The 25,227-nt window shown below is 38.0% G+C and overlaps 1 protein-coding gene across 2 annotated transcripts in view; it reads left to right on the forward strand.

The window, feature by feature from the left end:
• MAMLD1 (mastermind like domain containing 1) overlaps positions 1-20,251 on the forward strand; it is a 148,275-nt gene extending 128,024 nt beyond the window's left edge. The window contains exons 3-6 of one of the 2 annotated variants that reach the window (XM_075184246.1): positions 6,194-6,352; positions 14,298-14,438; positions 16,671-16,752; positions 17,876-20,251. In XM_075184246.1, the coding sequence (XP_075040347.1) occupies positions 6,194-6,352; positions 14,298-14,438; positions 16,671-16,752; positions 17,876-18,900 (1,407 nt within the window). In that variant the 3' untranslated portion in view covers positions 18,901-20,251. The remainder of the gene's footprint in view (positions 1-6,193; positions 6,353-14,297; positions 14,439-16,670; positions 16,753-17,875) is intronic. The other variant, XM_075184247.1, reaches the window with a different exon arrangement.
• Positions 20,252-25,227: the final 4,976 nt, after the last annotated feature.

A 25,227-nucleotide genomic window follows, 5' to 3' on the forward strand; every position in this document is an offset into this window, starting at 1 on the left:
AGATGCAGATGTACATATAGTATATCCCTTACAGATACATCATATTTGAACAGAATCTTAGGAAGTGTATCTATTAAGCTTTTCTAAGACTAATGTAAAGATAACAGTTGATGCTGCAAAATGACATTGTTTAAAATTGAATGAAAGGGTCAATACCTGCACAGTCAATAAACAAGTAGTTTCCCACACTACAATGGCCTCTTGTGATTGGCTGAACTGGTATTGACTCTCCCAGTTAATTGATAACAATGTCATATCCTGGCGAGGTTCCGTAAGGAGCAGTTATTGTCATCTGATAGGGATTTCTGTCTTTTGTTTTTTTTTACTTGGACAGCGTATTTGATGAATATTTTCTCTTATGGAAATATGTTGGTGTTAATGAATTGGTGAAAGATTGGATTTTTGGGGCGTGTTTCTTTCAAGAAAACATATTTTAAGATTTTAACACTTTTTATGCTTTTTTATGTATTTCAATGGCAGTTCACTTTAGTGGTACTCACACATTTGCCCCCCAACATTGTTGGGAGGCAAATGTGTTTTTTTACTGGCACCGCCAGCGACCGAATACAGTAGGAGTGTCCAGTTTCCATGACATTTACAACACCCAAGCCCTGGGATTGGGCTGCTTAAACAGAATGCTGTTAAGGCCACTTATGTGTAGTGGGTAACAATATATGCCCGAAGCAGTAATGAAAGGAAAGTGCACCTGCCTTGTACACACAGTGGACCTCATTTACATGGCTGGATCCAACAGTGCGCCATTAGCATGGTGGGATGATGGCTGCATACACAGTGGGAGGCGGTCATCCTCCTACCACATTTACCATCCATCAGGATTCAATACCGACACCTCATAAATCCTTATCAGATGTTAATTGGGATTTGCTGTGTTTTTTTTTAGTCTATAATCTCTGTGATATGTGTCCAATTACATGTAAAATGGCCATCAGCATGTATGGGCACCTTTAGTGTATACTGCTTTAATGATTTGTTGACTGCGGGGTTTCCTTGTGATGGAGTCTGTAACAGACAATATACTTACAGAATGATAACCTTGTTAATACTTGCTTGTGGGATCCCATTAATCAATGGAGGTCATTGTTGAACCTGGAAAGAATTACAAGTAGGCTTTGAAGGGTGCAGGATTTGATTAACAACATTCATCTTGTTAGGAAAAGCCATGATGTCACCGGGTGTAACTCATCGGCCTGCCACCAGCATATTCTCTGCTGATCTGTAGCTTGCAGCTCTAGAAACTAATACTTTTAACAACAACTTTCAAAAATACATTGGTGTACATTGGGTATATAAGCTTAGTTGTTAAAACAAACAAACATTACTCATTTGCATATGGGAGGAGTCTCCTGATGCATTTTTGAATTGTGTCAATGAAAGTTAACATTTTAAAAGGTGCACAATAAGTATTTGCACTTATGTTGACATATTGTTTATGATTATATACTGTATATAGGATCATAAACAATATGACCAGAACATGTCCTGGAATATTTTTATTGTAAGTATATTTAATATGTTTTTTTTATTATAGTTACATTTGCATTATTTGTTGGTGTTTTGGAATAGTGGAGAACACATTGACCAGGGCCCAAAGTGGAGTGACAATGCCCCAATGCCCTAATTCGCAGCAAGCCAATATTGTGAGGTTTTTGTGGAAGAGCATAACTTTGGACCAGCTGATGGGAGTGCTTGGATGGAGCGAGATCCTTATTTGCCAAGTACGGCATAGGTGCACCGGTGATCAAGTTGAGGAGCAGTGCAAAATGAAAGTTCATGTTCCTCAGCAGGATTACTGAGATGGTGGGGGGGATTGGCCACATATCTATAGGCGTTTCTTGCTGTGCAGAGGAGCACACAATCCTTTTCACTGAGAGAGCAAAAGGACTTTTTGTGGGATATGATTTGTACCTTCCGGTAGTACTTTTACGTTTTCTTGAAGCTTTGTTTTACATCATGCTTACAAACTTTTAGTTGGTGTGCACTATTAGATCCCGGGGGCAGGTGGGCATGTGTGGGCGGGGCTCGCCAAATTGTGTCACTTGGCCCCACCCCCTAAGCAGGCATCACAATTTTACCTTAGTCCAAAAGGGGCGGGGCCACAATGACACAAGAATTGCGTCACTAAGCCCCGCTCCCACCCTGTTAACTAACTAAGGATGCTGCTTGCGGCAGGTTGCCCTGCTCTCCTACGAGTGCGGGAGGACTCCCAGAAATTCATGAGTCTCCTGGACATTCCGGGAAAGTAGGCGACTATGTTTTACATTAGGCAAAGTTTCTGGTGGCAGTGGGAGTGCACCGTAAATGAGGTGCATTGTGTGCAAATTGGACTAATCTATTAGATCACTGTGCAGTCTGTAAACAATTGTCTGCTGTAGACACTTGGATAAGTGACACACCAGTGTCACACTTGGCATTGCATTCCTAAAGGGTGTTATCATGAAATCTCATGACTATATAACAGACTTGCTGAGGATCCTACTTTGAATCCCAGTGTCATCTCCCTGTGTCCCAAACACCAAAGAACTAAAACTAGATTGGTCAGGAAAAGTAGCTGGAAAATCCTGTGTGCTGGACAGTGAAACTGTATGCAGTATATTAGAGAGTAACTGCTTGCAGTCTCACATTATTTTCCTTTTTTTGAATGCAATAGCAATAGATTTATATTTCTTGTGGATTTATAGATTTATTCTTAAAGGATAAATATTTTGCCTGGTTGCAACAGTAATTCCTGTTTTTGCTCTGTGTATTTCATGCGACGAGTCTTCTGAAGGTCTTTTTATCTGGGCTTGCAAAAATCAATAGACAACCCAGATAGAAGGCAGCCAGGTCCTGCTGAAAATGAAGCTGAAACTCCCATTAACCACTATAAAGCGCAGACATTTGTGAACAACATTCTGGGCGCCTGGTTGCAATGCAGGATAGAATCAGTAAGCCTGCGATAGCCTCTCTAATCAGACCACCCACCGCTTAGTATTGTTACATATGTACATACATACTTCTATTAGAACCCGGTGTTCTGTGGGGGCAGAATCTTCAGCTGGTATTTTTGTGCACTGACTGCAGTTTTTGTTGTGCTTGATGGAATACAGATGACTTTGGAGCATATGTTAATGTGGAAGGGGGTCTTGTTCTGTGACCCATAGCTAATAACAGACCAATCACGTGAAACTACAGAAGATTCCAAAGCTAAAACTTGAAATGCCTCAGTTATCTACAAATAAACACCATTAATTGCTCTGCCAGCCTCTTGCCTAAATACTTCTGCTCCTCGTTAATGTGTTTCTGTATGTGTTTTACCAAAAAGGAAACTGAAGGGGTGAAATTATTTGAAATGAGCGAGCGGATTTACAGGAAGACATAAAGAATTGTCAGTTGTGAGAAGCTTCAGTTTATGTGCATGTCCCAAATGACCTTGCTCCAAGGCTAAAGAGGGAGGCTGATGAAATGAGTCTACAGATGGCAAGTGATCTCAACTCTGCAATAATGAAATGACAGAAGGAAAAAAAATGGGCCAGATACGGTTTGTAAATACAACAAGGACAAGGGACTGCCAGCATCCAAATACTTTAACAGGGTTATTTAAATGCAGAAACAAGACAGCATGCTCAGCGCAACAAGACCTGCCTTGTATTGTTAAGCATTTGGTGGAAAGTGGTTTGAAACAAATTATCTGTCCCGTTTCATTCATACAATATCTGTGTAATATATAACCAAGGTTATATTATTATTATTATTATTATTCATTATTTATACATTTGCATTGTTCTAGCACTTTCTCCATCACTGATTAAGATCGCTTGCAAATTAAAAAAGTACATGGTGTTATTTCTTTGGGTGTTTGTTTTCTCAACTGTACATGGTACATATTTAACCACTATAGTTTTACATGTATAAAATATATTTGTAAATAAGTTTAGTTAAACCAGTACAACAACAGTACAACATAAACACTGTTTTGTTTTCCAATATTGCACTGTAAAACAAAATATAGAACTACTTTTAGTTTTACTTTTCCAACAACTCTCTATAATTGTATGATGGTAATGCCGCAGCTAAATGTTATAATAATAAATTGTAATTTATTATTATAATATATTATAATATAATCTGTTTGGCTACAGACATATGCTCCCACTGTGGACATTGATCTGAGTGCGTAGGATGGGAAGCCAGACAAGTATGGGCACTTGGACTCAGAGAATTTGTAGGACAAGTTCTTTTATTCATAGCTGTTAAAAATGAAACCTACTTTTACTGACATTTCTGCTGCAGGTAATGTTTTTTATCTCTATAATTTCTCTCATACATTATTATTATTATTATTATTATTATTATTATTATTATTTTATTATTTTATAATCATTTACACCCTGCTAAGAGTCTTTCTGCCAGCTCAGCCAAGTTGAATCTTTTTTTCTACACACGAACCTTCATATTAGCTACTCTTGTCATTGTTACTGAGATGTTACAGAGGAATAAAATGTTTTACAGAGGACCCACTAAATCAACCTGTGATTCTAGTTCTTGCAAGGTCATGAAGGCTAGATGGGAATGTTCAGACAAGATACTATAAAGCCTTTATTTCATCTAGTGGTAGAATTAAGTGATTGAGCCTATGGCTTCTACTTCCAGGGCTACGAAACGCACAGCTCTCATTTTAAAGCACTACAAGCTGAACTGTAAAATGTCTGTAGCAAAACAATTATAGTATCATATACGTGCACATTGTACATGTCTGTCTGTTCCATTTTTATTACAGTGTTTACAGTGGGGTAATACTGATCATTGATCGCTATGAAGGAGGTTACAAAGATTATAGTTTGTGTTTTATTTATAAAATATGCCATTAGGGATAAATGATCTCCACTGCGTCACTATGTGGCCTGTATTTAGAATAAAACACTATAAAATGCAACTTTCATGGCTGTAAAATCCCCCTGTGTATGACCTTTCTGCACACTAGTTAGAGACAGATTTTCCATAAGGCTTAGTTGGCTTCTGCCTAGGGGCGGCAGAGTCTGAGAGGCAGTTCTTTTCCTGCTCAATGAGTAGGTTTCGTTTTTCTTTGCTGATGAAAGAAAATACAATTTGGGTTAAAAAAAACAAAATCAATGGATGTACTAGGTTTACCTGTGGTGGGGGAATATTGTACCAACAGGGTGGGGTGACATACCTCAGGGACATGATTTAACCGAGCAGAGGATGATAGTGCTGGGCTTCTGGCAATATATCTCTGACAGGACTGGTGAAAAAAGTGGCTAGGTGATGGTGTGTGCTTAGGGTGCAAAGTTTGTGCGTCTACAGATTCCAGTTATGTCAAACTAGCCCTGAAACTTATATTTGGAAAGTAGAGATAATTGACATTTTTAGCATTTTTGTAGCCATGCTTTCTCAAAAACAAAGCTTTGGTATGTTGTAACATTTGCATGAGACTGCTTACAGGAATAGGAATAACTACATTCATCTGTAACTACTGTACGTACTGTTAGAAAAAGTGCTGAACTAGTTCTCATCCTCTGGTTACTGATGAAATCTCCATTATTACAAGCCCTTTTCAATCAAATATCAACAATCAATGCTTTACAGCTCTCTCTTTAGAGATACAGCCAGAAATACTGGTGTGCTTCCTATAGTTATTGCTTGGTAATACAAGCATTGCCATTTCTACTGATATTCTTGCAGGAATTGGCACTGTTCTGTGTCTATAAATGACAGTTTATGTTACATGAAAACAGGATACAGTATATTTAATAAATGTAAATATGCAGACAAGTAAGTCTCTCTGAGCAGAATATCTTCTGTCCATGTGTTTAGCATTTATATGTAGGATAACAAAGTACACCTAAACCTCGCTCTAATGTTTGAAGGGATTGAATGCTCTTTTTTTAATCACTATCCGGAGCTGTATGAAATCCATCTAAGCAAGTGCATCATGCTCTGATACATACCCATGTCATATTGTAGGATTCCATTGTATGTTTAGCCCAAGCTTCATGCTACATTATGTAGTATAGGGATCATTGATATGAACGTTGAGGTATGTTGGACACTACACTCTTCCTACAGCTGTTTGACAGAAGCTTCATATAACCACTATATAACTTTCAACCTGTGGCTTCTAATTTGTCTCCATTACCCCCTAAAATACTTATTATTATTATCATCCTTAATATAGCTCCAACATATTCTGCAATGCTGTACAGCCAGAAATACTCTGTGCTGCTGTGAACTTTCTGATGATGTGATTGGCTACAGGGTGTTCTATCCTGACACGCTTCAAAACTGGGGACATCCGGATAAGCAGGAGCAGGAGATGGAGATTGATGACAAAAAGGTACCCTGAGCCTAATCAAATGCACCTTAAAAACAGATGGCAAACATAGTCACAGCTTTCACTACAAACATTTTAACATCTGTGTGCATTGACTTGTTATTTTGCACACAGGGGCAGTGATGACTATCCCTAGCCTAGCGAGCATCGTGTTCAGTGTGCCATAAAGGCTTGGACAAGGACAACCCTTGGCCTTTACTTATCATTAGTTGAGAAAAGCTTAAGGCATAACAAGGCCACTCTCACATGTCACTCTTGGCTCTGCTTTGCAGTAGATATCTGACTAACTGCACGATTTTGTTTAGCGGTTAGAACTTTCCCTGCCAGGTGTGAGAATCTTCTCATGGCTCCCATCAAAGACTTTATGCTTTGTTGTGTGCAGTTGGATGTGCCAAGCGCCACAAGGACAGAATAAAGACAAACTTAAAAGAACTTCTTCACAATAGCACCTACTCATGGATCACTTACAGCCTTCAAACAAAGCCTCACGTAACTGACAGCCCCCGAGATAAACTCAGAAACCTGAGCTTGATACTATTTTCACATAGTTGTATATCAAGAAAAAGGAGGAAAGATGGAATAAATCTAAGTCTATATTATGGCTCCTTTTATCAGTGTTCGTAAATCAGGATTAGAAGGAACAGAAAAACACAGGATGAGTCGCTACCAAACGCAAATAAATTGGTTTCAGACCAAAGGCTTAAATTAGACAGGATTCAGGTCTATTGCATTGAAAATAAATTCAGATAAGTGCACTGTAGTGATATGAAGCAGATCCTTTTTGTTTTTTAATAAATACACCATTATCATATGTCAGTAAAGGCTGCAGGACTCCTTTAACAATATAATAACAGCCTGATCCTTGAACAAGCTACTTGGAAGTTAATAAAAAACATTTATATTTTAAGTTTAGTGGTTCTTAATTAAGGTCATACCAGTAGTTCACTGGAACAAATTGGCTAAGAACATTTTGGTTTAATGATGATGAACTGGGGCACACCTGGGCAGAGGTCTTATTTAATCCCTATTTTTAATTTTGGAATGTTAGGAGGTATGCATCTTGACAAATGGGCAATTCTTTGTCCATTGAAAAATGTGTTTACTGTACAAAAGCAGGTCTAACGTGGCTAAAGTAGATGCTGGACTTTCCAGGTAACCCCCCGTTGTCTATACAATATCTTTATTAATATATCCGAGAAGTGAGAGACTGATGAAGACCAAAAAAATGGAGCTAGAACCAGGGTTGTAAGTCATAGGGCAATTGTGACATATGCCCCGAGTTTTGAGGGGGGAGAAGAATATAGCGAATTAACGAATTAAGACATTTACAGCCAAAAAGATTGCCTTGTTTAATTATTTCTGCAGTTTTTCTAATTCTGTTTAAAGTGACACAATTGGTCATTTAAAATGTAAATTGTAATAATAAAAATGTTTGTTGTTTTATGGGCAATTCAAGAGAGATGCTATTTAATTTTTTGCCTAAGGTAGCAAAATGGTTAGTGACATCCGTGGCTGGAGCCAATCAGGAGACTGTATTTAATTAGCACAAGTGATGATGCACCTGACTCATGCTCTCCAGTTTATATTCTCCTCTCTGCATATATATTTCCTCTCTCCCTTACCCTCACCCTTGTAGTACTCCAAGTAAGAACCAAGGGCCTGATTCATTAAGGATCTTAACTGAAGAAACTTCTTATTTCAGTCTCCTGGACAAAACCATGTTACAATGAAAGGGGTGCAAATGAGTATTCTGTTTTGCACATAAGTTAAATACTGACTGTTTTTTCATGTAGCACACAAATACTTGATAGCTTATTTGTACATTGAAATTTAAAGTTGATATTTGTGTGCTACATGAAAAAACAGTCAGTATTTAACTTATGTGCAAAACAGAATACTAATTCACACCCCTTTCATTGTAACATGGTTTTGTCCAGGAGACTGAAATAAGAAGTTTCTTCAGTTAAGATCCTTAATGAATCAGGCCCCAAATATGTAAAGCCCTGTCCATGATGAGTGCTGCCCACCTATTATGGCTGGCAAAGTGATCAGTGCAAGGGGCAGCTTTCCCTTACACATACACTATTGGGTCTATTTAACAAGCGGTGAAGAGCCAAAAGTCTGATGTAAACACCAGCAAAAGGCTCTTTCACCACTTTATCTTATTTATCAAAGGGTTAACGCTGGACAAATCATAGATTTCTCCGGTCCCAGAGACCTCTATACTGAGGCTCCCAGAGCAGCCCAGCATAGTAAATTGCAGCTGTACTACAGTGCTGGGGTTATAAATAGACCCCTATGTACTTCTACTAACCACATTAATACCCCAGCTCATTCTACACAATCTCCCATATTACACAGAACATATTACATTAAGCCCTCTATATACAACACTAAACACTCACTTGTTAGACTGTCAACAGCTTTCTGCACCAATATCGCTACACACAGTTATGTCAGGCAAACATTACACTAAATCCCTCCTATAGTTTACTACAAGCCCTTGTTTTCATCCACAAAATTATCAGTATTGCCTCAAACACAACACAGATCTCATCCACAATCCGTTCAGCTGTCATGATCGGTCACTGTCCATATTCTCATCCTCCTTCTCACATGCTTCTCTATGCCATGTTACATTCCGCTATGCTCCCTCACTCCCACTCTCATACACTTATAAAACTAGGTTTGCCCATCAAAACAACGCAACGGGCAATCACTGAGTCACTTTACCTAGTAACAAATAAATCAAATCATAGTTTCCATAGTATTTAAACTCATTTTTTTTCTACATGACATGGAAAGGGGTTAATTTGATTGTGTTTTTAACTTTTTTTCTTTTTTTTAGTTCTTATATATTTATTTTTATATGCTATTTAGTAGATTGCCTATTTTAAGGCAAGGAAAATGTGTGCAGTTCCAGATGTGCGGTACAATTTAGAGATGTATACGACATCCATACTTGGATATAAAAGCTTATGTTTACATTGGCATATTTGTCTTTACACAGATGTAGGGAACTTTAGTTTTGGCCTCTCACCCACTTCACAGATTTGTATGCACTTTTACAGCAGTATATGTGGTAGCATGAGCTGGGTGCACAGTAATGTACTAGATCATGGATATGTAACCTGTGGCTCGTTAATAAACTACAACTCTCAAGATCCTTTAGCTGGTGACTGGCCATGAACCAGCCTCACTAAACACCACAAGAGCGGAGTAGTTACAGCTTGAGACATGCAGCTGCTAGGTTGTACTTCATCGACTGGAACATCACCTTACATTTGCACATTCGCTGGCACTCCCTGCTTTAGGCTTGGCGTATGGTACTCTGTTGTAGCCACCTTATCTGACAAAAATTAAAAGTAATATATGGAAGTTTGTGTTGGGGTGACTCAAACTAAAAATAAATAATACATGTATGCATTTAACTTGGGGCTATTACATAACTCCCAATTGGTCATCTTTTGTACCTAAATCCCTTAATTGGATCTAAGCGCTATAGACAACAGCTCTACCATGCCTCCTGGATTTCTTATTTAATTCATCCTGTAGTTGGTATGCTAGTGTCTGCTTTATTTAGTGTTTGTAGCAATTTATAACATGCTGTATTTGATAAGATAATTGGGGATCTAGGGGCCTGATTTATTAAGGATCTTAACTTGAGAAACTTCTTATTTCAGTCTCCTGGACAAAACCATGTTACAATGCAAGGGGTGCAAATTAGTATTCTGTTTTGCACGTAAGTTAAATACTGACTGTTTTTTCATGCAGCAGTCAAATACTTGATAGCTTATTTGTACACTGAAATTTAAACTTGATATTTGTGTGCTACATGAAAAAATAGTCAGTATTTAACTTATGTGCAAAACAGAACACTCATTTGCACCCCTTGCATTGTAACATGGTTTTGTCCAGGAGACTTAAGTAATACGTTTCTCAAGTTAAGATCCTTAATGAATCAGGCCCCTATTTATTAAAGTGCGATCAGCCATTAAAACAGAGAAAACAGCAGTTTTCTCAGTAACATGGCTATCGCACAATTAATAAAGGGTTTATGGCAGGAGAAATCAAGGATTTCTCCTGCCATAACCTATTTAAAGTTTTTTTAAAGCAGTCCTCATATATAAATATGGGGACTGTGACGTTCTGCAATTCTTGCTTTGTGCTGCAAAAACAATGCCATCTCAGGATAGTGGTACCTGTAATTTTCAATGGAATCCAGCTGAAGTCTCTCCGGCTTCGCTCATGACTCACTGTGAACGTAGCATTGCACTTCCTCCATTCACCGGAAGCGTTAGGCTGACAATAAATAATAAAAACAGTTTGTGCAGCTCACAAAGCAGCCCCGAGATGGTAAATTGCAGCAGGACTTCATTATGCATGGCTGCGATTTGCATCCATGCATAATGATTGTCATTGCACTGTTTGAGTAAATAGACTCCCACCCCCACCCCCACTCGGTATCTGAAAGTCTGCTGTGCGAGCCAGTGATTGCAGCAAAAACTGCACCCCAAAAATGTTTGCTTTGCAGGCACAGTTATCCAGATACACCAAGGTTCCTCATTATACTTACCGCTTGGCGTTTTTCAACATGCTAAGCAGGTGCCAATGCAAGTGGGCAGTTCGAGTGGGCATCAACATTCTCATGGCCTGCTTTAAACGCGCTGAGTGGTAAGTGTAGAGAGCAGTGCAGTGTCAGACCATTACATTGCGTGAGACCATTACAGCCATCACAGATACCGTTTCACTCCTTCTTCTCCATGCAAAACTTTTATTTATAGTATAATTTTGTATCCTTTAAATGTCCTAGGTTGGCCATTTATATGTAAAAGGCATGCTATTACAAGGATGTGCATTCTATGGGAAGACCAGGCGGATCAGTTAGTTATTTTCTGCTGTTTTCTTATACGTTTTACATACCAGATGTAAATGAATAATGGCTCAGTAACTGTAGCTGGATTTTGTGGATGTCTGAGAACTACCTGTCCCACTTTGTAATGATAGGAGCTGTCATTTTGGGATTGTTAGAAATATGTTCCACTCACTCCTCACTGTCTGATGCAGCCTTGGAATTAAACATTTCCTATTTAAAATACCTCTTTACCTATCAAATGTAAATGCTCAGACACTCTTTAAAACCTAATTCACAATGCTGATTGTAAGCCCGTTAACTAGAAACGTATTTTTATGTCACAGTGGGAGGCAGAGTAAATATAAAATGGCAATTTAGTAATTCCATCTATGTAAAAAAAAAGTTTCTGATTAAAAACAAGGAAACCATACAAGCTGTCATATAGAATTGCTGTCAGACCTATGCAATCCGGCTGTGCCCTGACCACCCACGAAGACAGTTTTGAAGTTTTTCTAAATTCCAGCTAATAATCTTCCAGTAACAATAACAACTCACTATTTTAATGGGTAGCATCTGAATTGCCCTTTAAAGTGACAAACCAATTTATTCCTTGGAAAATTTTAAGAAAATGCCGCAGGGTTCACAAACCTCTTATAGTTTGATAGCAAAGATGTATTTCCGTCCCTAACCTGTTCGTTAGCAACTTGAGACCCAGCACTTCCCACTAGTGGTGACACAAATCTCTACACATATGCTGCTTCCTTTGCTCACATTCTTACATGTCATGAAATGAGGGCATCATGTTTAAAATAAATATGTGCTGAAGGGCATAATCTTGTGGGAGTTGACAAATACCCATCTAAATGCATCAGTCAACGAAAGGACTACAGACCGGCTTGCTCAGCTGCCAACATTAACCAGGAAGGAGAATGTGGTGGACATTACTGCTACATAGCCCATTATTGTAACTTGTAATGAAATAGCCATAAGCAAAACATCAAAATGATTCTTAGTATGTTTCCTTCAATAAAAAGCAGGCTGTCCGCACGCAACAAGCTGCGTCTAGGGAAGGAACTGCCAGGCAGTAAGGAGTTTGGTGGTAGGAGCATTGCAGCCTCTTTCATGTGCAAAGTATACAAACCGGATCCATCCTTTTTCAAATATTCCCCTAGAGGCGTTCTGTATTATTCAAAGCTTAACAGTGTCTGCGGAATAATAAATAGTATGTGACATAGAGGCAGCAAGCCAGCTGGATATAGGCCGTGGTACAATGTTTGCATTAAGTGCCATATATTTTAAGGTGCCATGTTAAACAACACAGGAGGGGAGCTGAATTCACCTAGTGACATATTAGTAAATAAAGAAAGTGATTTGAGCAGTTCCAAGTACCTGGCAGAGAATTCTGTCTTTCTGAGGTACATATAAAAGAGTCATTTTTCAACGACGGCATTCGAGTACCTCTGACAGGCAGTGCTTTGAGGCTATTATACTTAGTAGATTGTGAGAGCCAATATTTATACAGAAAATATCGCTTCTTTTAAGATGTATATGTAACAAAAAATATATTACCATTGCTTAAGGATGCTGTGATGCTTTATTAAAAATATTTTTTTAAAAAGTTTTGCTAAATATTCTTATTTTAGGAAACAGGAGCCAACGTCTACATACCTGCTTATATTTATCCAAGCAAAACTGGCTCAAAATCCATGCCGTTTATTTTAAATAAATCACAACCTAATGTACCAAACAAAACTTATTCTAATGAAGCCCCACCCCTCCTATGTAAGCCACGCCCCTTTGGGATTCTGTACATCTGGACTGTTCCATTGCAATCAGGACAGTTGAGTGGTCTGGTTTTAGCCATCTAGGTGGCTTTCAAACACTCTTACAGTAGAAACCATACAGCACATGAAACAATCTATGATGAGAATTTTTGTTGACCATTGGGAAATAAAGTCCTCTTTATCATTTCTGCTGCTTGACATACACTGAGCGTCTTCCCCAACTCCCTCAGCTATGTGTCATTTACAAATTTGGGATCCCTGGTGTGGCCACTTTGCACCCAGAAGACCCAGTAGGATGGGCAGGCTTCCCAAGAGCATAATACATTTTCCTGTTTTGTCTCTAGTGCCATGAGGGTTTATCAATTCAAACTTCGCTTTTCAATGTGGAATACATATGTTCATCATTGCAGGGAACACATGTATCCTCAGTGCAGTCAAAACATAATTAAAAGCACAAGTTAGAAAGAGACGGAGGTGACAGATATAGCATAATTTTTAAGGTGTAAAGGTTTTTAAAATGGGCCTATATGAAGCTATATAGGTTTATTAAAGCATTAGGTAAATTGTCCGAGTTGTAAAGCCCTACGGAATTTGCTGGTGCTATATAAATAAATGTTCATGGTATTGTATGTTGTTATTAAGGTCATATTAGGACATTTAAGTTGATGAATGCTTGTGACAAGGCAGCATCTTAATGAAATATTTCACTAAATCCTCACCTAAAAACACCTCTGGTTCCATTTTCTTTTTTTGTATGATGGAGTCCTGCAGGCTTCCTTCCTGTCCCTAAAGTCTTGTAGAGCTTCCTGTTTCCCACAGGGCAGACCAATTGAATTCAGCACAAATCAGAAGTTTACTGGCTTTCTTACAGTTCATCTGTTAATTGTATAATCAAGCTGAAACAAAGGATGCCAGCCCCATATTTAGAAACCAGGGACACACAGTTTTCTTGACACCTCATTTATATTTCGGAAAAACGTTGGGCTGACAGCAATAGACATCTACTCATAGATCAACTGCTGGCTCTTGCTATTGTCGTGCCATTGTGCCGCTTTAGCAGTAGAACTTCAGCAACTTGCATTGTCTTGGGTATTACAAAACAGTCTAAAATTCACGCCTTTTCTAAGTTACAAGTCTCCTCAAACTATGGGAAATACACTAATATTTTGTTCTTTAACATAAGGAACTGGGTAAGAAACTAGACTAAAAAGAACATTAAATGATATGACCACTGCAAAATATGGTGAAATTACAGTTTAGTAATTGTTCTCATCTGATTTATTGTCCCCCCCCTCTTCTCTGTTGGCAGGATCCGAATGCTGGAATCGTTCCCAGAATGCAAGAACCAGGCTCCATACCAAACGCAGGCCCCGGGCCTACTCCTCTCACTGCTAACGGCTACATACGCAATGCAATCTTGAAGGAGCAAATAATGAGGCGGCAGCAGCAGGTTTGTAAAACAATTTTCTTATCACATCACCTGGATAATACTTGTTTATGAAACGTGTACCCAAATTCAACTGAAATAACAATCTATGAAACAGTAGCATTAATGCACAAAAATATAAAAAAAAAAAAATAGGTAGGACCCAGTGTTTTAGAGGATAGCTGCTGACATCACCATTTATTAAGTTGATTGCTAAAATTATTCATTCCTAAGCCTCATTGATCTGTACAGTAGTATACTATAAAGTATTGATTAAAATTAAAAGACAATAGATTAGCTACAGACATGATCTGAGATAATGTCTTGTTGTGCATCTGTCTATGAACTTCCAAGGTTTATCTGTGTCCCTAGCTTGTTTATGAACCTCTAACTTGATTTGAGCTTGTTCTGTTTATGATCACATCGTGGACAGCGCTGTGTGTTCTCACGCCAAAAATAATAATGTTATTTTAGTAATTACTATCATTAGTGCAATATCTCTTCCTTTCCTATGAGAGACGACACAGCACTTTTTTTTTTTAAGATGATCAAGCCAAAACAAATTGGAGGTCACATAAAAAGTACACACAATGCAAACCACCTTGGTTGCGTACTGCTGCCCACCGGCTCTCCACTCTCGAGGGACGCCGCAGTGCTCTACAAGTGCGCCTCAGTGCGCAGAGAGTGTAAGCGTGCGTACTTGCATAAAGCAAAGTGTACTGTGATTTTACACTGCACCTCTATTTGCACGTCACAGGTGTGATTCAGCCCCCAACCAGGTCTTTTTAGACTTAACTGGCCACAAATTGCAGCATGTATCAGACCAAACCGGAATCATTCAGATGTCTGTCGGGATGGCCAAAAAAATCAGATCTCAAGAGTAAAATTTAGTCACTGAATAATGCATTTTGCATTTTTATGCTTCATATGTGAAAAAAATTTTTTGCATATAGTTGTCAACAAACATAAAAGTCATGGTAGATTCATTTTCCCCCGAGCTGTATGTTAATGATCTTCCTCTCCTACTCTTAGGAGTATCAGCTTGAATGTTCTTCTCTCTCCCATTCAATACTGAAATCTTGCAGGGTTAGAAGCAGAATAGGACATGGCATCTTCACTGTATTTACTAACAGTCAGCAAACCTAAGATATTGAGGAGCGCCTCTCGGCTGATCCTCCACTTGGAAGATAGTTCTTCGTTTGGATGAAACTTCTTACTTCTATGTTGTTTTTGACATTGAGCTGATCAGTGTTTTGGTAAATTAGAAGTTTATGTTTTAGTAGATAGACATATTAAGAAAATATCTATTCCTAAGAAGGTTTCTTAGGATACACCCGGCCCCTGCCCAATGTAGAGACATTCATTCATTTGTGACCTGAACCATTATTCAGCCTATTAATTTCCAAGTGCATTAGTAGACTGCATTCTCATATATATTGGGACAGACTGCAAAATGTCGTTGTACATTTTATGTAGATAGTTGCACTATAACATTATGGGACTGAAAGATCTTCTTTAACGACAATCATTTAGACCAGTGGCGGGCAACAGTCGGGCCCCTGAGCCTTCAGTTGCGGCCCTCCAGCTGGCTGCTCCTGATCTGTTTGTTTTAAAGCGGGGAATAAGTCGGAGCAGCTGACCTTGGTGTCATGTACTTTCCTCTACATACTGGAGGAGGGAGTGCAGTGTTAGGGCCGGTAAGAGGCATTTCGGGCCCTGGTACAGCAACATTTTGGGGCCACTTCCATAGCTGCCATAAGGGGACATGGCAACAGCAGCTTGGTGGTTCTTCCCACTACACACGCAGGCTAGGTCACCCAGGCAGGACCTAGCCCCTGTACCGACTCACCTCACATCTTGGCACCCCTCTGCGCTGCCCCTTGGATGGTTGAAGGGCCAAACATGTGGCCCTCGAGGTAAACCAGTTTGCCCATCACTGATCTAGACTAATTTGTGTTTTAAAGACATGAGTGGGTTTTTATGTGGGTTGTCAGATCCATTTTCTCTCTACTTTTCAATAATTTAATAAAGGCTGATGTATATCACTTCCTAGGCACGTAGCCTAGCAGAGTATCCCTGAAAGGTATAGAGGAGAGAAATGTTGCTGCAGTCTATGCAAAGTCTCTAGTATCCAAGCAGTTATGTGTGATGCATTCTAATGGACAGAGAGAGAGAGGAGAGAGGGGAAAAGATATATATATATATATATATATATATATATATATATATTTAATTTAATCTGTTTTTTCATTTCAGGTGAAACCCAGACCAAATATGATGCCCATGACATCTGAACAACGCAGTGCATTTGTGGCACAGCAGATGAACCAGTTTCAAAGTAAGCAGGGACAAAAATATAATTTATTTACAACAGAAAATCCTCTCAGATACCACTTATTGTAATTTCAGTTATGTTAAAAATTGTGTCTATTTATTCAACCGTATAACATGAATCAATAGGATGCGCGGGTGAATCTAAGTCATCACATATAGAGAATACTAAAGAACACTGAGGGCTAGATTTACTAAGCTGCGGGTTTGAAAAAGTGGGGATGTTGCCTATAGCAACCAAGCAGATTCTAGCTTTCATTTATTATGTACTTTCTACAAAATGACAGCTAGAATCTGATTGGTTGCTATAGGCAACATCCCCACTTTTTCAAACCCGCAGCTTAGTAAATCTAACCCTGAATGTTTATTCTGTAACAGTTTCTACTTCTTCGTAATGGCTCCAGAAATGGTTGCTTGTGATTACAAACAGATAGGTGTAGATGGCCATTGTGAATAAGAAGGTTCCACATAAGTATGTCTTTGTCCCACACATTGAGAACTTGCAGTTTACCTTTATGGTTGTAAGTGGACACATGGGTGACTGGTAACTAAACAAAACATAGATAAATATAGGAAAGTAATATAAAAAACATTTTTATTGTCATCTGTCCGTTTAGAATCTTGTACTTAAAGGTCCAAGCCACCTGCAATGAAAGAACACATGCCTGACTATGTATTTGGTGTATTACTGCGCTTTTTAAGTGAAGTCTAGTTCATTAATTTTATTATTAATTTTCTAATTTAAAATTAGCTAACAATATACATGAACACCAAGTAATACTTTAGAAATAGTCTACTCCTAATGCAACTGAAAATTGCATTCTCCCCAAATGTCCTTTTATTTCCACTGGACACCATATTTTCCCCTTTCTTTGTAATTTGAGGGTGTTGCATGGGCGAACCAGGGCAAAGGCTCAATAGATTGGGTTCTTGAATTAAGATATTCTGTTTTTCAAAACTGGAATGTTGGGAGATATGCAGTGTGGCCTATGAAGGTAAATTATTGCTCCCAGTTCAGTTTATGGCAAGTCCCAGTGTTTTTCAACTCTTCTGTAACATGATGATATATTGTAATTGTATTCAACTACCTGAATGTGTATTTTCAACTTCCTAATTTTTGTTCACTGCAGCTCTTCCACAGACTCTCCGTACAGACTGTGTCCAGCCCATGCCAACACCTCCCCAGAGCCATCGTATGATTGCTTCATCACAAGGGATGATTCAAACCAGTATGGGCACTGGAATAACCCCAACAACAATGAATCAAAATAGTGGAACAATGGTAATGATCCCACACAACACTGGAAAACAGCAAGGAATATTTCCAGCATCTTCAGATTTCAACATGCCACTTAGACAGAACCAGAATGCACTGAGTATGACTTCCGGTTGCCAAACCGTGCACAGCCAATCCACAGTCCGACCTGGAATGACATTGTCTGGATATACGTCAAGCTCTTTAATAAATCATTCTGCAGCTCAGCAACATTTGCGGCAGTCCAACATATCAAGAATTCCAAATGTCTACGCCAACCCTTCTACTCAGATGTGGACTCAAGCTGGAGTTTCAAGAATACCAGGTCAAAACCAAATGGATCCCAGCATGCAGCAATTTCCTAACAACCCTATATTCACCAAACAAAATGTCAGACCAAATATGACAAGCCAGCAATTTCCTCATCAGGGATTGGTTCCTCCAAACCAGATAGCTCCTGGAGTTCAAATAAGACAAATGCAAAAACTTGGTCTATCCCAGGCAAATCAAGGTGTAGGGTCCCTAAACAGCCCTAACATTGGCAACAATTTGTCCCGAGGGCAACTAGCAGCTCTCAATGCAATGAAAGCAATGCCACAAGGTGTCTCCACATTTAACCAAATGAACCCTGGTCAACTTGGTCCACCTTCTTATGGACCAACATCAGTCCAAACACCTGAAACCTTTGACAGGATAAGTTGTGGGGCCGATCTACACCAATATGACTTTGTTACGACACAGAACAGTTCTGTCTTGTCCGCTAACTGTAATGAAGCAGACTTCATTGACTGTCTAATGAAGGGTGGCAGCAGCACCAGTACTGACGAAGACTGGCTAAACAATTTGACAATTCTTGATGATATTTTGGGGCAGCACAGTCAAAACCCTGGACCTGTGTAGCCCTCAGCTGAACAGACATATCGAAATTCAGACACATGAATTGAAATCACTTGTTTCAATGCTGAGGTTAGCCGGTTGCTAGTTGTTTTCTGATGCCTGTAAATATTTTTTTAAATTATGTTTTTTTTTCCAACAATAAATAGAAGTATTGCTACTTCTGTGAGTGACTGTATATAAAATTATAGCATAATGTTTTGTTACATTATAGGATTTTCATTTATAATACCTTGTTTTAAATATGCAAATATTATCATTAGTTTCAGTAATACTATGTATTACAGTTTAAAATAATTGTTATGTTTTTTGACATAACAAAAATGTAGAGGTGTCAAAGCAAACTGAATACAATACATGCCAACATATTTAATGATCCATCAATAATAATGTCCGTATATAAGTCTGGCTATTAGAGTCCAGGGTTGCCAGCTGTCAGTAAATTTACTGATAGAACATAGATCTAAAGTTATATTTGAATCCATCAGTAAAAAGATAAAATAAACTACAGTAAAAATTTGACCTCTTCTTAACACTACTATGCTGACTTGTCCAGTACTCAATGATATTGAAATACTGCAGACTTGTATATCTATCCTGATGCACTGTCTCCTATAGATGCTGATGCTTTATGGAGAGGTTTTCAGATACTATAGCAATATGTCAGCAAAAAAATGCTGTCTGTTAATTGTGTATCCAATTGACAATATTAAATATTTATAAGGTGGGGCAACCCTGCCAGATTGTGGCCTCATAAGTGAAATGGATGAAAGTCATGGAGTCCCAGGTCTGTTAGCTTCCTGTGAATAGATGAACCCCTGCCTATTAATAACTGCAGCCCTGTTTGGTGTCAATCTTAATAAAGCTGGAAAAAAAAACTTCAAAGTGGCAATAATAAAAAAAATGCAATTTAATACACCTACGTGTAAAATGAAATTGACCAAAATCCATCTCAGTTGTCCACTTGTGTAAAATCTGATTACAAAATATCATTGTTGGTTTGCACACCTCTGTATATATTTGTAGTATAAAGGTGACTGGTTCCTGGTTTCAAGGCTTTTTCCCAATTATGTTTTACTGAAAAAAACATTGTTTGAAAGGAAAAGCCTAGACATGAATTTTGTCAATTTTGTCTATGATGTTTTCTGTCGGCTAATATTGTCCTATGTATATTTAAGAGTCTGTTTATAAAAAAAATTCCACTGTACTGTAAACCTTTAAATGTTCATACTTTTGTGTAATCATATTTTAATAGTCACACCATATTTCTGTAATACATTTGTAATATAATGTCTGCATCAAGCACAGAATCAATGATGTTTTTCTTCATACCATAATAAAGAGCCAGGGAAAAATGTGTGTTGTTGTGTAGTTTAATGCTGTGGATGGTTTTGTAAGGAATCTCTAAGGACTACGTGTAAAAAAATAAATAAAAAAATATGCTTTTCTAAAGTAAACAATTAAAATAACCCATGGCTGAACAAGTCCTTGACATCATGGTGACGATAAAATGCATCCTGGTGAAAAAAGAAAATCCCTTTTCTGTGAGCTCAGTCTTTACACTAAAGGTGGACTCTGAACAGCAGCCATATATCTGGCACATTAGAACTATGTGTGTGAGCAATAAATGCTGGGAACTGACTCTAATGGTTTCAACATTTAGCGTTTACAGATACAGAGCTCCGCGCTGCGAACTACTATTTTTATTACCGCAGTCAAAGTCTTGGCACTCTGGGTTTCCTAGAGGAGCAAACTTGGTTTTGTCCACTATAATTGTAATAGTGGTTTACAAATGCTCAATGCTATGTTTGGAAGTGCTAAGATGCAAAAAATGCAGGCTGTTGTTTTATTTGTACTGTTTTTTGTGGGGACACAGGTGGCTGTAATCAGAACACAGGGTAGTTTGTCATTATTTTGTGGGGGTACAGATTGGCATTTAATCTCTATCAATTTCTATGGCTTTGTCTAAGAATTTCTGTATGGCTAATATAACCACAAAAAAAGACTAGACGCTAGACAGACATCGCTATACCCGTAGCTCAATAATAATAATAACTGCCATCTATACAGTGTTAGGGCTTGAGTCATTAAATAAAGTAAAGCTTAAAAAAAGAAGTAACTTTGCACCTGGCCAAAACCATGTTGCATTGGAGGGGGAGGTAAATTTAAAATGAGGAGACATATTTATAGTTGGGGTAGGGCATGTTCTAGATCAACTTTAAAATTCTGTGTAAATAGCTAGAATATCAAATATGTGTGTGCTAGATGAAAAACAGCCAGTATTTAACTTATGTGCAAAATAATAAACTTATTTACACCCCTTGCATTGTAACATGGTTTGTCCAGGAGAAGACTTATTCCTTTTTTTTGCTTTGCTCTCCTTAATGACTCAGGCCCGTAGAGTTCAGCCATAGGGCTTTTTGCCACAAAGGTTAATTTACCAAAGGTCAGGACATCATTAACTAATTAAACCCACCGTTGCTTTGATGTAAAGCATCATTCGTATTATAAGCAGTTTATATTATATAGGTACTAGGTCTGAATCTGTTCCTGAAGGTCATGTAAGCACACCTCTGTTAGCATGAGTTTATGGAACAAAGAACAGCAAGACATTTTACACTGTCCAATGGGAGGAGTTGTGTGGAGTAAAGGCTTTTTTTGCTAAGTACGGAGTAGGAGGGCTAGATTTACTAAACTGCGGGTTTGAAAAAGTGGGGATGTTGCCTATAGCAACCAATCAGATTCTATCTGTCATTTCGTAGAAGGTACTAAATAAATGAAAGCTAGAATCTGATTGGTTGCTATAGGCAACATACCCACTTTTTCAAACCCGCAGCTTAGTAAATCTAGCCCGGAGAGTCTTGTGTAACAGTACAACAATTAGTAGTTTTGTTTTTTTTTGCAGAGAGTAATTGTTGAAGAGATAAAGGAGTAGAGATGACATATTTTGAAGGGCATTCATTGCTCACAAAGCCACTTTCACTATCATTTTGCACCCCTAATCATTATTAAAATGTGGCTCTTATGGCAAAAGGCTAGACCTTAATGTGACATCTAGTATGTGGAAGAGTTTCCAAAGATACAAAAGTAGGCATGTAGCTTAAAGTGCCAGATAGGTGCCTTAGTGTAAAAGCAAACTTATTTACAGTGTATGTTGAAAAATAGGTCCCATTTTGGTGATTTAACACCACAGAATCTCACCAACGCAGTTGTAGTAAGAGCAACATTTTGGGATTGGAAGTATAATTTCATAGCAGCAGATCAGATTTCTGCAGTATTAGTAAATGGAACGCAACAGAGATCTGTAAGGGGAAAGAGATTGTGTTCTAAAACAGATATGGCTTTTACAAAATCACAATTTTTATTTTTTAATAAAGTACAGCTGCCTCATTTACACACATATATATCTAGAATACAGGATTTTTTGTAGTTACAGTCTGGGTTGAAATTAAAACAACATATACCTCAAAAATCAGGGTTTTCTTGGGAAGCTTTTTATTTCCTGTGGGCAAAGGGGTGTGGCATGTTGGGGCGGTATGGATGAAGTAGGCCCAGAGTAAAAGGCCAGTTAGACATCCCAACATTCAGGTTGCTACCAATTTTTATAAAAATTATTCCTAACTAAAGGCTGAACAATATTTTATTGGAATATGGTAAAATCTTGGTCTTTCTCTTGCCCCGCTTGCACTACTAATTTTGGATAATGAACCATGGAAAAAAAGTCTATTTACAGGCCAAGAACCCTGAAATCTTTCATGTGAGTGGTGTTTTTTAGGCTAGGCACACACTACAGTGTTTTCAGCTGATTATCGGGTCAATCGGACGATAAACGTCTGATTGGACCGATATCACAGTGATCAACTGACTTGAAAATCTAATTCCGCAATGGAACAATGTCATTCCAATCCTGCAGTGTGTATGCGCTCGTGATCAGGATCTCCATAGAGTTTATAGAGTCATGATCTTTTCAGTCGATGGTTATGACAAATGAAGAGCACAGATCTGAAGGTAAATCTTGTAAACGTGTATAGTGTGTACACATGAATCGGCTGCCGATCGAGTCTTTTTGTTTTTATCAGTCATTGGTAAAATTGTTATAGATAACACTTAAGGAAAAAATGTATTTAGTGTGTAACCTAGCCTTAGTGTCTGGAGTAATTCAATGCAGAATCAACATCTTTTAGAAAGCTGGCCAATTTGGGCAAGTCCAATCATTCAACACAATTGCTGAATGACTTGATCTGTTCAGTTTGGTATACAATTGATGGATCTAATCTCAGAAATCTGGTCATTTTTTAGTTGAGATAAGTGACTTTAATGGCAGTCAGACCCTGCAGTGTTATCAGTCTATGGGGCATATTTACTAAATCTTCCAAAACCAAAAGTGGAGATGTTGTCTATTGCAACCAATCAGATTCTAGCTATCATGTACTAGATAATTGATAGCTGGAATCTGATTGGTTGCTATGGGCAACATCTCCACTTTTGTTTTTAGAAGCTTTAGTAAATCTGGCTATGACTTCACCTGGGCAATTCAGCCATTAGCTGAGGACATTTTCCAGCCCTGCTGATCACAGTCCAATCAGCCCAATTGGATTTTGACTGGTAAAATCCATAACTAATCCAACACACAGGTATATTAGTCAAATTTGCAGAACATATAACAACCAATTTGAGACACAAATGGTTTTCTTTTATTTGAAACCAACGATTATTTGTTTGAGTTCCATTTTAAACTGCCCAACATACAATATGTGTTGTCTTTGTTATCTACTGAATATCGAGTTGCTCCCCTACTTGCCCACAAATGCGTGATCTAGCGACTGGGGAGGACCCTGCAAAGAGCTTAAACCATATTTCACTTTCCAGTTGTGTTTGTAAGCCTTTCTCCAGAAGGCGGTGCATCTGGAAATGATATTCATATATCCAGTGTAATTATTTTGCAAACTAAAGCATATTTATGGTTTTCCTTCTGTAGATGGTGATGGTAGGTTGACATCAGTGATTGTGGAGGCAGGGGGAATAAGTATACAATAAGGTTTGATACAGATTAATCTAAAATGCAAATGAGGCCACAAAATTCCAGGTAATAGTCTCAGTTCATGTGCATTTTACAATAGTGTCATTTGTATTGGTTTGCCCTCCAGCAGCGATGTGGTTAAAGTTCACCCTTATAAATAATTTAATTTGAAGTATCCATTACTTTGTGTTATTTTTGCACCTGTAATAAAGTTCTGCCTGCTAACCTCTGAGGTTATGGTTCTGGCAGCAATATAAAAGCAGTATTTAATCTTGCTGATAATGCTCCTTTGTTTGAATGAGCAAGTAATACTGTACTGTAATTACAATAAGGCTTTTCGTGTTTATATTTAAATAAAAGAGACAGTTATTTCCGCATACTTTAAAGGTCCACATAACCTAAACGCTGAATGAGTTATATAAAAGAACAAGTTATATATTTGAGATATTTCATATTAGGGGTTAATTATAAGTTTTATTTTCTATCTCAGACTTCCTGACAGAAAAGCCACTTATTGAAACTTGTGATCTTTATTCCATAACATGGCTGATGACTGAGGACTGTGACAGAGAATAGAATTGTATACATTGTCAAATACCCTTACTTCTAGCATTGTATATGAATATTTATATAAATGTATGTGAATGTTATATTATACCTTTACATATTGGATCATTTTGCTCAGGATTGTCACTGTTATGGATTGTCTTGGTGTTTGAAGTGGGGATTAGGTTATGGTTTTACAACCATGAAATATTGATAATAATAAAAATAATAACAGACACAAAGTTACATGCTAGCTTATAGTTACAAGCAAGAAATCCCCATCCAGCAATCTAATGATGCACCCAAAAATTCAAGACATTTTTGTAGAAGATATACCAGGTCACTTGCTACTTGAAAGTCAACTAGTTATACTTCTGTCTAGCCCACATTATATACAGGAATTGGACCACATCAGTACATGGCAGCATCATTCTACCTCAGAATACAATATGTGACTATTATATATAACATCTAAACTCACAAAAAGCCCATTTAGAACATACTTTCTCATAAAACCAAAACCAAATAACAGGTGTTTTAATCGTGTCCTATCCTGGCATGCAGGGGCTTACAGTTGTTTTCTTAAACATTTCTCCAGAACCTTACAAACACAGTTAATGTTTAAAAATAATAAAATATAATCAGTAATGCGTGATATGTATATGTGTACATAATATACTTATAAAAACAGGGCCACATGGGCTGCTTTTAGTAGATAGACACATAGGCCAGCTGATCCTTCCACCCTGGGCAGCTACAAGGTGTCG

Source organism: Mixophyes fleayi, chromosome 9, assembly GCF_038048845.1.
Source record: "Mixophyes fleayi isolate aMixFle1 chromosome 9, aMixFle1.hap1, whole genome shotgun sequence".
Taxonomy (NCBI): Eukaryota; Metazoa; Chordata; class Amphibia; order Anura; family Limnodynastidae; genus Mixophyes; species Mixophyes fleayi.